At 38.6% G+C, this 17,109-nt stretch overlaps 1 protein-coding gene across 1 annotated transcript in view; it reads right to left on the bottom strand.

Annotated features, from left to right (window-relative positions):
- The window catches only part of LOC306848996 (plexin A3-like), a 172,712-nt gene that overhangs the window by 9,056 nt on the left and 146,547 nt on the right, over positions 1-17,109 (bottom strand). Inside the window, exons 16-25 of the mRNA XM_079383806.1 lie at positions 16,502-16,669; positions 15,888-15,981; positions 15,545-15,784; positions 14,758-14,901; positions 12,700-12,934; positions 11,155-11,297; positions 10,383-10,639; positions 7,731-7,797; positions 4,633-4,779; positions 269-428 (exon numbers count right to left, since the gene is read on the bottom strand). Coding sequence (XP_079239932.1) covers positions 269-428; positions 4,633-4,779; positions 7,731-7,797; positions 10,383-10,639; positions 11,155-11,297; positions 12,700-12,934; positions 14,758-14,901; positions 15,545-15,784; positions 15,888-15,981; positions 16,502-16,669 — 1,655 coding nt within the window. The remainder of the gene's footprint in view (positions 1-268; positions 429-4,632; positions 4,780-7,730; positions 7,798-10,382; positions 10,640-11,154; positions 11,298-12,699; positions 12,935-14,757; positions 14,902-15,544; positions 15,785-15,887; positions 15,982-16,501; positions 16,670-17,109) is intronic.

The raw sequence follows: 17,109 nt of genomic DNA, 5'->3' as shown, positions 1-17,109 counted from the left end.
TTACTGGTCTTTGCACTGTGCAGAATTCATAAGTACATGCTTTCTTAAGAAAACTAAATGGTTTTCATAATCACTCTTCAAAATATAATAACTGTCTAAAATGACTTTTTAACAAAGGTCACTCAGGTGGAGTGGAATTATACTAGGCAAAAAGAAAAAGTAAGGTTTTCAAGCCGATTTGGATGGATGGATGGATGGATGGATGGATGGATGGATGGATGGATGGAAAGGTAGATCTAGAATCAGACAGAGGCGGTGAGTTCTTTACCTAGGTCCATGTCGTCGGCCTGCGGGCGCTGTGAGTACGGGATTCCTTTGTAAACAGCATCTAGCAGCTTGTCCTTCACCTGAGTGATCGTGTCACAGTTTAGCACTTTAACAGGGATTTCTGTCCCGGCCTCCCCCTCCGGAGGAATACACATGAGCGTCTGCGAAAGAGCAACACAGAGATCCGGGATAACATTAGCAACAATAGAAAACTTGACAAAATTGATTGACAAGATAACCAGCAAAGACACAAAAACACGTCTACATTAAAATCTAGTATGCAGACCACACACACTAACATACACATGGACTTAAGAGGGTGCGAAAAGGTCAAGGCACATTTTATTATACACAGCGGGAGACTGGAGCTCTATTTGGTCCGGATCTGCCAGCATATCAAAGATTGATCGGGATCCTGTTTCATGCCTCGGCCTGATTTATCATAATAGCCATCTCAACTTTAACTGTTATGTCAATGGCGAAATATTTATCTGCCTGCAAAGCGGTATTCAGAATATGTGAAACACGCAGGTTTTGATAAAACGGTAACAGATCGATAAAAACAAACGGCAAGAGGCGATTGATCCGGCCACAAACTAGGATTCATATGACATGTCAGAAGGTAAAAGATACTTTACGCTGAAGTGTGTAATCTTTTTGATGTTAAAACGCATGCAGAGACAACCATAAGAAAGACATTTATAGGTTGATTCCCCAGAAGTGTAAACATCTCTGTTGTGCTAACAAAATATTGATCTGTTTTTTCTTAGCAGCCTAACCAACACAGCAACATTGACTCAACCAATGGCATGACTTTGGGGCGGGACTATTTGTTTGACTGACCAATGACAGACAAAGAAGTGTTCAGCAGAAATTTCAAGGAAAAAAGTAAATGAATGAACAAATAAGTTAAAATTGACAGATTTTGACATTATTAACATTTTAAGTGCTGACAAAACGTTAATCTGTTTGTTTTTAACATCATGACAACCCAGCAACATTAACTCAACCAATGGCATGACTTTGGGGCGGGACCATTTGTTTGACTGACCAATGATATGAGGAATTCATTTCCAAATTTCAGAGAAAAAAGTAAATAAATGAATGAATAACTAAGTTTAAATTCTCAGAATGTAACATTATCACTGTTTCAACGCTGGTCAAATATCACTAGATTAATCATAAAACCAACAGTTTTTCTAAAAAACAAACCATGGTACCATATCCAAATAAAACCTAGTAACACCACGGTACTTTTAATACTGTCAGTGTATGAAGAATGAATCTTTTACTGTATGAATGCACTGTACATAATTTTGCCATAGTTGCTATGGTAAAGCCTTCATAAAGTTATAAAACGGTCATGCAGCCATATAGCAAAGATAAAATAAGACAAGCTGTAGAATGTGTGCATCAGCTCATTTACGCAGCCAGTAGCATGAGAGAAATCATAAAAAACAGCCCTCAGCACTTACCGAGTGAGTAACACATACAAATAACAGCTTCATAAACAGGCAGGCGAGTTACATTAAAGAGACGAGCGTTTATTATGAAGCCGATGCTTTGATATATCTCCATTCACACCGTGACAACAGTCCATATAAATTCATGAGAAGACCTTTTGTGCGCATGGGCCGCGTTAATCGTGTGATTAAAACAATGCAGCTGGCACTGGTGCGCGACTGTGCATCCGTAATCGCGGCTACTCGCTGATCATTAGCTCATGGCAATTCCTCCCCATCCAGCCGTGGCTCACTCGCGAGGAGTTTGTGATTAAAACCCAATTACACAGTAAATTACGGAATTCTCTCGGAGACGGAGCCCAGCTATATTTAGGACATCCGGCGTCGGTTTAGGTTTTTGAAACTCGGAGCGTGGAGGAAATAAGGGTTTTACGAAAGCTTAACACCATAAAGATCAGTTCTCATCTCTGGCTGTGTGTGTGTGAGAGTGTGTGAAGATGAGAGTGTGTAAAGGTGACTTTAGCGTGTCCTTTAGCACGTGTTCACACACCCACAGGCAGACTTCCTGGCACAACTGAGATGTTTAATGCTTAGAGGCAGAGTACATACTGGATCCAATCATGTATTTTGGAGAAATGAAATATCTTATGTATAAATCAGCTTCATCAGCATTTAAATGAACATTAGGGTTATAAAAATTGATTGACTGATGCCCCTCAATCTTACATTACCTTACATTATCAGTATTATTATAATTCAAGTTGATTTGTATAGCGATTTTCATGATAAAAATGATTATTATTATATAATATAGAATTATCATATATCATAATATCGTATAATATAGAATTATATATAGTATAAACTAATAACATATTATATATGATAATAATATATGTTATATATTACATAACATAACTACTATGGTGGCACCAATATTAAAATTCTGGCTAATACCTAAATAAATATTATTATTATATATTATATAATATCATATAATATATACTGACATATGATTATAATATATATATTACATATCACATTATATATACTATGGTGGCACCAATTTTTTTTTAGTATGTACATAATATTAATAATAATAATTCTTATTATATAAATTAAAATATGCATTAATATATCATATTATATATGATAAAATATATTATAAATATAATAATAGTTATTATCTTTACTATTACTATTATTACAATTCTATATGATTTAGCCTAAAAACGAACAGAATTTCAATTATTTGAACAAATAGTTTTAAATACTACACATGAATTTAACCATTAAAACTGTGCTAGAGATGACAAAGACAATCTAAATGTAATAATATGGCAGCAATTAACATGCACAATTAAATATCTAATATGCAAAGCTGAACTGACCAATCAGCATTCAGAACTGGAACAATCTAATTTATAATTCATGACGTGTCACATTTTTTTTAACAAAAAAATAAGGGCAAATATTTACACTCCTAATGAATATATCAACATACACGCTGTGTTACAGGTGAGCCTGACCTTTTCTGACGGCCCCTAGGGTCCTCTCTTTAGGGTTGACAGCTAAGACAGCTGAATAACTGTGCCACATATCGATTCCCCTAAGCTGATCTATCCTGAATACTGTGGAATTGATGAGCTGTCCTATAGCTTTAACTACCACTGAGGAGCCATAGATTAAAGCTCATTCATTGGTCGGCTCGTATTGTTCCATTTTAAATCAATGCACAGAACTCTCAGACAGTAAATATGCTCTTTTGTGTAGTCATGTTTGTGTATGCGAGAGAGACAGTGTAAATCAGCCGCTGTATTTCCTGGCTGTCTGCTGAGATAAATGAGGAACACTGGGGTTGTTTTATGAGTGCCATGATAAATTCTCAGATTTGTTTCAGTCATTACAGGCTCTGATCAGGTCGTTCTTTGTTTTTTCTCAATTCACTTCTGTCCCTGTTCTGCCACCTCTGCCACCTTGCTCTCAATGTCACATTATAACTTACTCTGCTTGGCCTGATATCATCTGTCTGATTGACATATGTGCTCTCGAGTCAGTTTTATCATTAAAAGGCTGATGGGACCACTAGGATTTACAATTGAGAACCGGATCTTAATCAGAACCAGAAAAAGAAAATACTGGATCTTGCATTGATCTTATAAATGCAGAGAGAATACGGTCATAAAATATTAAATATAAGCATGACAGCTATTGACATGATGAAAAAGCCTTTAAAATAAATAACGAACTGAAAAACAGTAGTATTGCAGAATGACATTTCATATAAATGCATTTGATTCATTTTACATTTGTCGCATATGTTATTCATACCTAAAACTTGGACTTGGTGTGAAAAGACCTTGTAAAGTTTATATATTAGTAATATTAAGTTAAGCATTAGTCAGGGTTAAAACTAAAACCATAAAAATGTGTTGTTTTCGTTACTTGAATTAAATAAACATGAACTGAAATAAAAATATAAATAAACTCATTTTATTTCAGCTAGTTGCCAAGGCAATATCTAAAATATCTAAAACTAAGACTAATGAATACAAACTAATTAAAACTATATAAACAAAGATAATGAAAATGACAAAAACACAAAACATAAGTCCTAAAACTTAAAAAAAACTAAAGAGAAGAAAATATAAAAATTAAATCTACTTAAAATATGAAGAAAATTATAATAGTACCCTAAAACAACACTTGTATTAGTATTAAGATATATCATTTCTAGCTGGAAGCATCTGAGAAGGTCAAACTTTTTGTAGTTTTGGTACTTTTCAAACATATATTTGAGCTGAAGTCAAACACTTGTGGTCTTCAATGAGGCAGGGAGTGTTGGGAGACAGGAAGAGGGATCATGGGATACGTGAGAGAGCGTCACCACGGGAACACTGACCAGCTGCTTGTAGTCGATTTGCTGTCGGATGAGCTTGTCTTCGCTCAGGGAGTATCTGGCCTCTCCTGTGATGGCGTCTATGGGACCTTTTTCCATCTGCTGTTTTATAGCACAGTACAGCATAAACAGAGGCTCGCCAGCACACTCCTGCACAGAGAGAGAGAGAGAGAGAGAGAGAGAGAGAGAGAGAGAGAGAGAGAGAGAGAGAGAGAGAGAGAGAGAGAGAGAGAGAGAGAGAGAGAGAGAGAGAGAGAGAGAGATCATATTCTACACTTTTGAAGCGTTTTATTTTCTCCCCAAAGTCCACTTATAATGTTAGTCAAGGTTTCTTGCAACAAAGTTTCATATGTTCATTTTCCACCTTCTCACTGACCCACAGAATTTAACAGGCTGTTTTTTTTGCTACTGTACTGTTTAAGACCTCTATATAAATAAAAATATCTGTTACGATTGGCTAAGCAGTCCATTCTGGTTAATGCTGACTCACACAACATTCATAAAAATACTGAGCTAATTAACTAAGTAACTATTTTATTGAGTTTATGAAGCAGCAAATCAGCATATTACAATGATTTCTGAAATTTGCTTAACATTTCATAAGCAGAAGCTTTGTGTTGTGAACATTTTAGTACGTCTATGTAAAACCTCAGCGCTTTTATTTCCAAAAGAGCAAGAAAATCATGTTTTCCATTACATGTCTCCTTTAAAACCTTTTACCTTTAAAGAACACGCAGAAGAACGAGAGACGACTTCCTGCACAAAATACCACAGAACATCAATTCAATAAAATCACAACGAGCTGTAATTTTCACACACTTCGAAAACGCCTAATTGCACCTTTAAATACAGAGGAAGAAGCAATAAAAGGAGAGAGAAAAGACATGTTCTGACCAAAAGGCAGCGAAAAAGAGAAACAAGACGGCGAGCGTGCAGAGAAAGAAAGCGCGGCCGTGAGAATGAGAGACACGTCCGATCACGGTTCTTTTCAGATGGCATTTTGTGAAGTGTGGAGAAGTCTCCAATTACCCACTTAAAAGCATTTGATGACTAAACAGCGATACTGAGGGGAGGCTATTATTTAGTTCTTAGGCAAGATCAGCTTGACATTATTAATTACAGCATGACATCCTGAATCACACTCTTCTAACGGAGGCGGAGAGGGTTACCCAGCATCCATTGCACGCCTACCTGTAAGTAATTCTAAACAACCAGCCTCCGAACTCTATGTCAAATGCATTTAGTCTTAATATAAACATCTAATCCTCATCTTTATTTTACTTTTCGAGGCTGTCGGCATTCTGGCTCTGTCTGCTATTCATAGTCTGGCCGTTAGACCCTGTTATGACACAACAGATGTGTGTCACGGGATCCGCTCCAGGTTTCGATCGCTAACGGACACGTTTGAATGTAAAATTCACATGGTTTAACGTATGCAGTGTAAATGCAGATGACATGAACTGACAGCACAAGAGGAAGTCCTATATATCTGTTAACAAATATTTACAATACCCTTGTAGGATTAAGTCACCACAAAATGAAAATTCTATCATCATTTACGCACCCTCATTTCGTTCCAAACCTGCAAGACTTTCTTTCGTAAATCTTTAAAAGTGAACTCACATAATAGTGAAAATGGACTGTTAAGCCCCAAAACAAAATAGCCATAATACATATCCAGAAGGCTATACACAACTAAACTGGTCAGTGTCACTCAACTCTGCTGGAAATACCATTTAAGATGGTCTAGGCTGGTTTAAACTGGTTTTACAATCTAACCAATCTGCAGCTAGCCTAGGCTGTATTCAGCTGGTTTTTTTTACAGCAGGGAAATCTATTGTAAAATATGGATTAAGACGTGTGGTATATGCTTTATCTGACCCTACTGTAAAAATCACATATTTCATATTTATTATATTTCATTTTATATTCTACATTTATTTTATTTTACATTTAGGTTTGATATGACATGAGGATAAGTAAATAATGACATCTCATTTCTGGATGAATTAATTCTTGATTGTTTTTCTCTGATAACAAAAATATGGCTAACGTTCCCATTAAGTTATGAAAATGTTATTTCTGAATGTTTTCTGAAAGTTGGAAATGCACATTTTTTTTTTACTTTTTTTTTTTTTGGTTATGCTGACGTTAATTAAAACACTAAAACAACGTTTCATTTAATAATTTAGCAAAAATCAAGGGAACGTTACTTTTCCATATTCTGTGAATGTTCTGAAACGTAGCAAAATTTTATAAAATGCTAGAAGAATGTCCAACTAGAAGACGTTCCCTGAACAATGTATAAAGTTTTGCTACTGTTACGAGAACGTTATTGAAAACCACATAACTTTGAAAATTCTATTAAGGTTTCTTGAAGAACATTTGTTCAAAGCTTTGAGAGAACCTTGCCAGAAAGTTCTGAGAATGTTCACTGAGTATATGTTCTATATGAATGTAACATTACATGCTTGTTTTTAAGATGAGATATAAACAGATACAGATATAAACATACTGAGTGCTTTGGCTCATGATATATATGAAATTACAAGTACACACTCAGCAGAGCATCTGAGCCGTACCGAGAAGGCATTTCATGGTAATTACTCCTAGAGGCCTGTATGGTGGCCAAAACACTTTAACATCTGCACTGATGGGACGTAAAGACACTGGGCGGTCGGCCAGAGCTACATTCCGTAGGGCAATTGCAGCCTTGAATGCACAAAGGGCCTGATGTTCCCGCTCTTAGCGCTAATAGCCATCTCAATCTGCTTCAGCCTAATTCAGTGGCGTTTGGGTCATCTTGGTGAACTTTGGAACACCTGACAGGATGTGGGATTGAGCGAGTGCCCTCCACGCGGCTGATTTCAGGGTTGGGTGGAAGCCGTGGCATTCCTGAGTCGCTATATGGAGCGTAGGCTTTAGCGAGATTTATTAGCAGGCTTTGCAATGAGTCAGGCCGTCAAAAACGTCAGCGCGCAAAAATCTTCTCGCAAACAAGATGCTAGTTAGCCAGAGAGCAGTTTGAGGTTGTTGACGTAGAAATTGCATAGTATGTAATTAAAACTTACTGAATGTTTATGTTAAAACACATCACAAACCTTGAGGAAGCGGTGCAGGAGGAACGTGAACCAGTTAGTGAGCATCTTCTCAGCCACCGACTCAGTTCTGCAAAAACAAAAGCAATTCATGAGTGATAATTATGTTGCGTGTTCTGAACAGTTGCAATGGTATTGCTAGATGGTTGTGTTCTGAGAGGTTAACATGTTGCTATGTGGTTGCTAAAGTGTTCTGGGGGGTTGCAATGCTGGGTGGTTGCTAGGGCGTTGCTATGCAGCTGCTAAGGTGCTGGGGATTGTAGGGCCTTTCTGTACAGTTGCTAAGGTTGTCTTGCATGTTTTTTTGCATGCTGCTGTGCGGTTGCATGATGTTGTAAGGTGTTCCTGGGGGTTGCTAGGGCATTGCTTGGTGGCTGCTAAAACGTTCTGGGTGGTTTTTAGCATGTTGCTATGTGGTTACTGAGATGTTTTCAGTGGTTGCTAAGGCATTCTGTGCGTTTGCTAGGGTGTTGCTATGCAGTATTTAGGGAGTCTTTTGTTTAGGGTGTTTTTTGCATGCTGCTATATGGTTATGTAGTGTTGTAAGGTATTCTGAGCGATTTCCAGGGCATGCAGTTGCTAATGTGTTCTGGGGAGTTGCTAAGGCATTCTGGGTGGTTTCTAGTGTGTTGCTATGCAGCTGCTAAGGTGTTTAAGGGGTTATAAGGCTTAACTGTGTAGTTTATAAGGTTGTCTGCAGTTTTTTTGCATGCTGCTATGTGGGTGCGTAACATTGTAAGGTGTACTGAGTGGTTTCTAAGGTGTTGCTATGCAGCTGCTAAGGTGTTCTGGGAGTTTCTAGGGCATTGTTCTGCAGTAGCTGAGATGTTCTGGGGTTTTGCTAAGGTATTGTTATGTAGTTGCTAAAGTGTTTTTGGAGTTTGTAGGGCATTGCTATGTAGTTGCTGAGGTGTTCTGGTTGTTTGCTAGGATGTTGCTATGCAGCTGCTAAGGTGCTTGGGGGTTGTAAGGCCTTAATGTGGGTTTGTCTGCATGTTTGTTTGCTTGGTACTATGTGGTTGCATAATGTTGTAAGGTGTTCTGAGTGGTTTCTAGGGCATAGCTATACAGCTGCTATGGTGTTTAGGGGGTATTTTGTTAATGGTGTTTTTTTGCATGCTGCTATGTGGTTGTGCTATGTTGTTACTAAAGTGTTGTAAGGTGTTCTCAATGGTTGCTATGCTGTTGCTAAAGTGTCTGGGGGAGGTTACTAGGGCACTGTGGGGCAGGGGGGTACTTAGCAACTACAGCTGTAGTTAAAGTATCTAGTTGCTAAGGTATTCTGGGGAGTTGCTAGAGCAGGGGTCGGCAAGAAAAAAAAAATCACCACTAGATGGCGGGCCAGAACATAGTTGAAGGATAATGTAAGATATTAATTGATGAAAAATGCAACCAGAATTGCCTGTGACTGACTGTTACAGTGTATTTTGTAACTGGTAGTGAGCTGTTACTCTGTAAAATCCTGCGACAGTCATTAACAAAAAGCCACATTTGTGTGGCAGTGTCCAATCAGAGTGTGTGAGCGGAGTGGAGCATCAACAATTTCCCCTCTGTGCATTTAATAATCACTCCGCTCCCGCTCGACTACGTGCTCACTGATATCAGAAACACCGCTCCACGTCTAAAGTATTTCAGTATGTTTGAAATATCACAGTTCTATGGAAGCCTGTTTCCGCCACTGAATAAAAAATTTAAAAAACCTATTGCAACTTTTTATCTCACAATTCTGACTTTTTTTTTTCTTTCACAGAATTGTGAGAAATAAACTCGCAATTGCGAGTTATAAAGTCAGAATTGCGAGTTAAAGTCCAGTTTTGAGGGGGGAAAAAGACTGATAGAATTGCGAGTTTATATCTAAGATTATATAAATTTTATAATTCTGAGAAAAAAAGTCAGCTGTCAGTTGAAAATATTCAGAAGGAACAAATTCCTTGAGAATTATAACTTCCCGCTCATGTCCACTGCATTCATCATAGCCTTCATATTCTTTCTGATTTGAGTGATCCTTTTCTATCTAGCTAGCTAAATATGTTTAACATGTGAATTCTTGCTAAATATGCAGTTATATTATGGGTCGTTGGCATGAATTGTACTCGTGAAGGAGCGGTGATGGAGCGCTCTTGGAGCGAGTGAAAACCACAACACTCCGACTTCTAAAAAATCCGCTCTTCGCTCCATTCAAATTCACACTGCTCCACTCACGCTCCGCTCACATAGTCTGATTGTGAGTAACTGTTGCTGTCATGACAGATCTATTTCAGAACCAGCCGCTATCAAAATAATCTGGCTACGGGCACGGGCCAGATATTATTGCTGGCGGGCCACCTTGGGTCGCGGGCCGCCTGTTGTCGACCACTGTGCTAGAGTATTACATTGTGTTTTCTAATATGTTCTGGGCATTGTTGGGTGGTTGCTAATATGTCTAATATGTTGCTAGGGCGCTGTTATGTAGTAGCTAAGACGTTCTGGATTGTTGCTAGGGTATTGTTATGTAGTTGCTGAGGTGTTCTGGTTGTTTTCTAGGATGTTGTTATGCAGTATGGTCTGGGGGTTTGCTAGGTCCTTGCTAATTTTTAACAAGTGTGGTGATGAATCATACTGTAACTTTGGAGGAGGACATTTGAATTGACATGCTACACAATTACCATCTCTTACCGTCTAAGCAGTAGTTTGGGATGGTTACGGTTCTCAAGGTTCTTTTCGATCAGGTCAGCAAGAAGCTGTTTGAGAACCACAGTGGCATACTCCATCCGTCCCTGCAGCGCCGCCATGAGGAGGGAGGCCACATTGCCACGATCCCGCATGGAGAAGGACCTTTGAGCCTCCAGTGTGTGGATGAAGGTCAGCAGGAACATCTTGTTGTGCAGCAGTTGACTGAACAAGCGCAGGGCCTTCTCCACATTAGCCGGAGACTGAGAGGAGAGGGAACATTTGATTAAGCGAAAGAAAAAGCAGGAGAACAAAAACACGAATGGAAAAGCCAGACAGGAAGGAGATGAGAGAAACATGCGCAACAACAATTGTTGCCTGAACGCATACTTGAAAAAAAGCTCTGCTGCGGTGAGTTTAATTGTTCTTTGCTGACTATTTTCCAAATTTTTTCTGGTAAGGCACGTCTCTAGACGGCTATTCCACCAGGGCCTTGCAGGGCTGCTGATTTCATTCTGCCTGAGGTTTTAATTAAAAAGCATGCTGAAAGAGGGGCGTTCGCTCTGAAGCTCACTACTGAGACAGCAGTACCGTAGCTTCAGAGCTTAGGGGATCTTTTTAAAGCACATCTAGGGTTTTTTCTGCTTTCTTTTTTTGGCAGGAGGATTAAAAGAAAATGGTCTATGAGTTGTGGCAACCTACTTATTGGCACTTGCGAGTGACAGACGACAACTGGTGATAGAGAAATCGAACCAGGAGATTTTAAAAGTTCCCTTACGTCCAGCTCCTTTAGAACCGGGTGTTCTTCGATGCCAGGGAACATCACTCTCATGGTGTAGTTACGATACTCCAGGAAAGGGATCTTCACACCGTCCATGTCGTTTGTCAGCTCTTGGATGTCTGTCTGCAGCTCAGCGAATGCTGAGAGTAATAAAGAACAGAAGAGATACGCATCCATCAGACTGAAGAACACCTCATGCTGTGACAGACAGATATACTAGGGGGATATTTCACCATATTTTGAGATTACTGGCATTAGCTACAATATGGTAATAAATAGTTATTTTGTGTCATGTCCATTTCGCATCTTCATGAAATGTAGAAACTTTATGAGGTAGAAACACTGAAATATATTAGGGAGTTCTAATCAACTAAACAAGATTGTTTTGGTTGTTTTGTTGATGTTAATCAAACACCCTTTTCTTGTCTAATAGGGCAGTTTTTACATTCATCACAGAATCAGTTTTGGGAGATTAAATGAAATTATCCATCACTGATTGAAAACATGAAAACTGAAGCCATTTTTCTCTGTAATTGAGTTTTCTTGCACAATAATATTCACTGTTCAGTACTACAGTATTTGCTCTTAAAACATTATATATTTCAAATATATTACAGAATTAAAAATAAACAATATTTACTATATACATAAATACACAGATATATACTGAAATATATTTGAATATATTCTAAAATGTTATTTATTCCTGTGATGGCAAAACTGAATCTTCACTGGAAAAATCAGACTGGAGTGATTACTTCAGTCTTCAGTGTCACGTGATCCTTCAGAAATCATGCTAATATGCTATTTCTTCTTATTATCAATATTGAAAACAGTTGTGCTGCTTAATATTTTTTGTGGAAATAGTGATACTTTTTTCAGGATTCTTTGATGAACCAAGTTTAAAATAAAAGTATTTATTTGAAATGGAAATTTCAATCTTTTGTAACATGTCTTTACTGTCACTTTTGATCAAGTTAATGCATCTTACATTGATCAAAATTGCTCTCGCACTCTCTCTCTCTATATATATGACAGCACTTTTGGAATGAATGCAAACAGTTTCAGTCTCTGGGAAACTATGCCCACTGACAAAAGACAGAAATGAAAAAAACTATAAAATCGCATAAACAGAAAGTTGCATTCATTCCAGTATCTCATGGCATTCTTTTAACAAATGCATAAATAACACAGCAGCGTGTCTTCCTGAGCTACAGATCCTTTTAAAGCCGTGAATAAATCCGGTATCAAAGGATGAGGACGTTATGACGTCATGACCCAGTTCAATCCCTCCACAAAGACTGCGTCAAACTCTGCAAGAATCCAGGCTACTGCAGTGCGAGAACGCATCCGGCTCGCTCCCGTTCGGCGCCCACGGGAGACCAAGTGCACAGCACAATAAAATAATACATCACAGCTCCGTTTGATTTATCCTACGGGTTAAAATCATTAGTAGCTCATTAAAACACTCTCCACACCTGTCTGAAATAGCTTGGCACGGGCCATATGCACCACAGATGCTGAACTACCCCCAAATCTTACCTTCCTTGCACTCTAGCGCGACACGGGACTCCAGATTGTCCATCTGCAACTGTAGGCGTTTGAGCGTGCGGTCGGCGTCCCGTGTCTTGCGCTTGTAGGCGATGAGCACGGCGATGATGGCGATGAGGAGGACGCCGCCGCCGGCTCCTATCCCGATGATGGCGGGCAGTGTGAGAGTGCTGTCGGAATAGATGTGAAGCATTCCAGGAGAATATTCCAGGCCACCCACGAGAATCTACACGCACAGACAAAAGAAACTATTAGAATGGGTTGAGCGCCAGGCCCTTCAATCTAACGACCCTGCCGGCTTTAGTGGGTCATAATGAGGCCTTTTGATTGGCTGAGGGCACTCATACTGTTTCTTCTTGAATGAAATCAGCTCGCAATTAGAATTACCGCAGAATTATCCACTTGTTCGACACGTTCACGTTGCGTTTCTCCACCTGCGGTGAGAGAACAATCGCTCACGCCTCCGTCAGACACCATGACCACTAATCCACATTAAATTACTTCAAAAAGTCACTTTGGCACAGGTGTGAAGGCAATTAGGCAGAAATCAGCAGGTAATAGAGGTCTAGTTACAGATTCGGGTCTGACTGAGGCGTGGTATCGGGAGCTCAGCCTTGTGCTATTCGCGGACCAATTAAACGCGGCATCCAGCCATCTGTCCTAACGAGTTTCACCTTTCTACGGCTGCTCGGGCCCCGTGTGGCTGCATGAATTATTGAGACTCGGCGATAGAGGGGAACAAAGTGAATCCTGGAGCGCTGTCGATATGTGTCAGGTCATTAGCGGAGTGCTCCACTATGTCTCTCTCTCTCTCATTCTTTTTTCCCTTTTTTATGGGCGTTTCTCCACACTGTGGATTCAGAAACCGGAACTCAACTGAATAATCAGCTCTTTGATAAACATAATCTTTGTTTCAGAGTTAGTGATAATCAATCAAACAGGAAGCTGTTGGATCAAATGTGACCCTGGACCACAAAGTAAGTAGTCATAGTCATAAGTAGCACGGGTATATTTGTAGAAATAGCCAAAAATATATTGTATGGGTCAAAATTATGCATTTTTCTTTTATGCCAAAAATAATTAGGATAAAGATCATGTTCCATGAAGATGTCTTGTAAATTTCCTACTGTAAATATATCAAAACTACACAACTTCATTTGGACAACTTTAAAGGCGATGATTTATAAATCTGAATTTCAAAAAAAATTCCTACCTACCTACCTATTCATGTACATAATATAATTCTGAACATACACATTACATTGTTAGGCTTATAACTTCATATTAAGCATTTGTAATTTGTTCCTGTTTAATCCTACATATTGATTCAGTCATGTTTTAAATATTGAATTGGCACGGCTACTCAAAAAGCCACATGATTTGAGGCATCATTCATGTCTGTAGATAAAACGTGTTAAATTTGAATACTTAGGGTCAAGAGTTTGTTCAAATGACTAACACAAGTACGAGCAATAATAATAGTGAGGTTTTCTTGAGCAATGACCACTAATGAAAGCCGTTATTATCAATAAAGGGGGCTGAACAGGTCTCAAATGCTCTTTCTAAGCATATGTCAGGGCTCAGGAAGGTTATGAAGGATTCCTGTCTGTTGTTTTTTAATAATTGTTTGAGTTGCCGGGAGAGCAGATAGCTAGATTACGTGGGAAATTGCTTGTATCAGCGCTCCCTATAATCCTAATAAGTACTTAATGTACGGCGAGCCACTTCCAGTTGACCTTTATGTTTTCCATTTTAGCATTAAAGTAAAAAATGGCCATGCGGCAGTGGCTTATTGCAAGACTGATTAAATGAGAGGCATAATGCCCGAGTCCATGCAAACCAAACATTCAGCATTTTTGCCATCTTATGGCCATTCATTCATTTTCTGCCACCTTTATTGGTTGATATACAATAAATAAGGAGCCGTAAATTCTCAGTCAGTGCAATGAGAGGTGAGTATGATTTGCTCTTCAGCTGCACGAGAGGCTCCTTATAGATTAGTTGTTTATAACGCATAACGGGGAAATGTCATAGCTGCATGATCCTCACCATCACTCGCTGTTCTCCGGTCAGATCCGGTGAATCACAGAGCAGCTGAGATTCAGAGACTGTTAACAGACAGGGCGTTTCTCCAATCATCACGCTGTAATTCAGGCGGGTGTTGCCAGGAGCAGGAGGGATGAGATTCTTGCCCTGTTTACAGATGAAGGCACACAAAAATGAATTTACCAAAAATTATCAACATAATTTGATGTGCAGAATTTAAAGGTCATGAAATATCCAGGTCATATTTCACCCAAATTACAAATCATGTATAATTTTTTTTATATTATAATCGTATACAATTTCCATGTATTATAATTATTTTTAAAATTTAATAATATTTTCATAATAAAGCATTTAAAAAAATAATACTATATTTTATACTTAAAACGTTTAAGAACATTCAGATTTTCAGTATTGTGACATTTGTTATTACAATTTTGCACATTTAAACTCCTTAATTTTTTGTCATGCAGTAGAAAAATTATTTAAATGTTTAAGTACATTTGTAAAGTATAGGTAAATATCATGGTAACAATTAGTGTATTATTAACTTTAATCTCTGCTAATTAAAAAAAATGACTGCATTATTAAAAAATAATCCTAATTTAATAAAAAAAATTCTTAGTGGTCATTTTGTTGAACAATAAATACTTATAATTCTGCATTTTGGTAAAAAAATAAATAAATAAATAAAAATTTAAAGCAAAATGACGTTTTTTTTCATGAAATTCATCAAAATGCAAATCGAGAATATAAATGCAGGATGATGAGATTATGACAAAGGTCATACCTTCAAGATGATGGGCGATCCTGGTTTGACCTCCAGAATACCAGCATTCCCAAGGGGGTCGAAGGTCGGGTTTGGATAGTATGTGAAAGGAGTTCCATTGAGGATGAGGAGGGCGGACACATGGTCCAGGATGAAGCCAAACTCATCCGGATGAACTCCGCAATCTGGAACCTGGCGTTTGGTGTAGATGATGCCCGGAGCCAAGCATGTCATGACAGAGTCATTCACCAACATACAAACCTACAGAGGAACATCCAGACATTTGTTCTTATCACGAAAACAACAAGCTGTTCGTAATGATGGTGGGGGCAGAGAGGAGAAGGACAGCTGGTCGGGAACTCACGTTTGTGGTCTCCACTCCTCCATATTTGGCTCTGACTTTGGGTTCCTGAATGGTTAGCAGATTGGTTCCTGTGACCATGAGGGTGGTGCTGCCACTGTCAGAACAAACAAACAAAACACTTAAATTAGACGACAGATACTCGTTTCATACCTCAAATCGACTGACTATATGACTGTGGGCTATTGCTAGCGAGTCAGAATTCAGGCTCTAGTGAACAGTAAGCAGCAAAATTATGAAATAAGCACTGCACCAATTCTATTTTCAGATGGTGAGCCGACTATATTTCTTGTTTCTATTTCATCACACTAAAAATAAAATATTTCACTCAAACTATTTTAATTATCAGTACTTGAGCTTGCTATATATCTGTATCTTTGTGTTAATCAGACTACTGAGTCATTGACATATGCTAAGTCTCTGTTGGAAACAGCTGTGAGTGAGTTTCTGCCCACGTGGAGCACTTCAATTCATTCATTTCTGAAATTCTATTAGGCTTTGGATGCTGTCTTTGAAGTTAGCGAGACATATAAGGCTGTGTAGACAGCAGACAGTGAGGAATCTCTCTAGGGTTTGGAACAGAGTCATTAAATGTGTGTGAGATTGTGTTAACGTACTTAATGATGCTCCAGTTGGGCTCTACACTGGAAATGGTTGGATCTTCGGTGTAAATGTAATGTATGACGCTGGTGACTTCGGCCTTATCAATGAACAGCTTGACGGATGAAGTACCAGAACCTGATGCTGAGGGTGGCGTCACACACACTATCTCACGCACCGTTCTCCTGTTGGAATTACACAAAAACAGAAATATTTGAAGCCATTTTCATATTTGAAACACACATTTTTAATTTGAAATTTTGAAAAATAAATCAAAATCTGACTGCATAAACAGCCTAAACCAGCCTACAGTGGTTTGCTGTTCTTGTCTGGCTTTAAGATGGTTCATTTGGTTGTCCAAGCTGGTGTTTATCTGGTTTCCCAGCTGAAAAGTGCCTCTCAGAACCATCAAAATAGATCAGCTTAACCATCTTGCCCAGACTGGGAGACCAGCTAACCACCTTAGACTGGTTTAAGCTGTTTTTTAGGTGGTTGAAAGGACCTCTGATGTGTTGCGGATGCTGGTTTCTCTACCAGCAAAATGTTTTGGACAACCAGCTTCACCAATTGAGTTTCGTTGATAATCAACAAGGCAAGACCAAAATAAACCAGTCTAAACTTATAC

Source organism: Barbus barbus (genome assembly GCF_936440315.1).
Source record: "Barbus barbus genome assembly, chromosome: 29".
Lineage (NCBI taxonomy): Eukaryota > Metazoa > Chordata > Actinopteri > Cypriniformes > Cyprinidae > Barbus > Barbus barbus.
The sequence above is the reverse complement of the archived record's forward strand: the minus strand, read 5'-3'. Positions and strand labels throughout refer to the sequence as shown.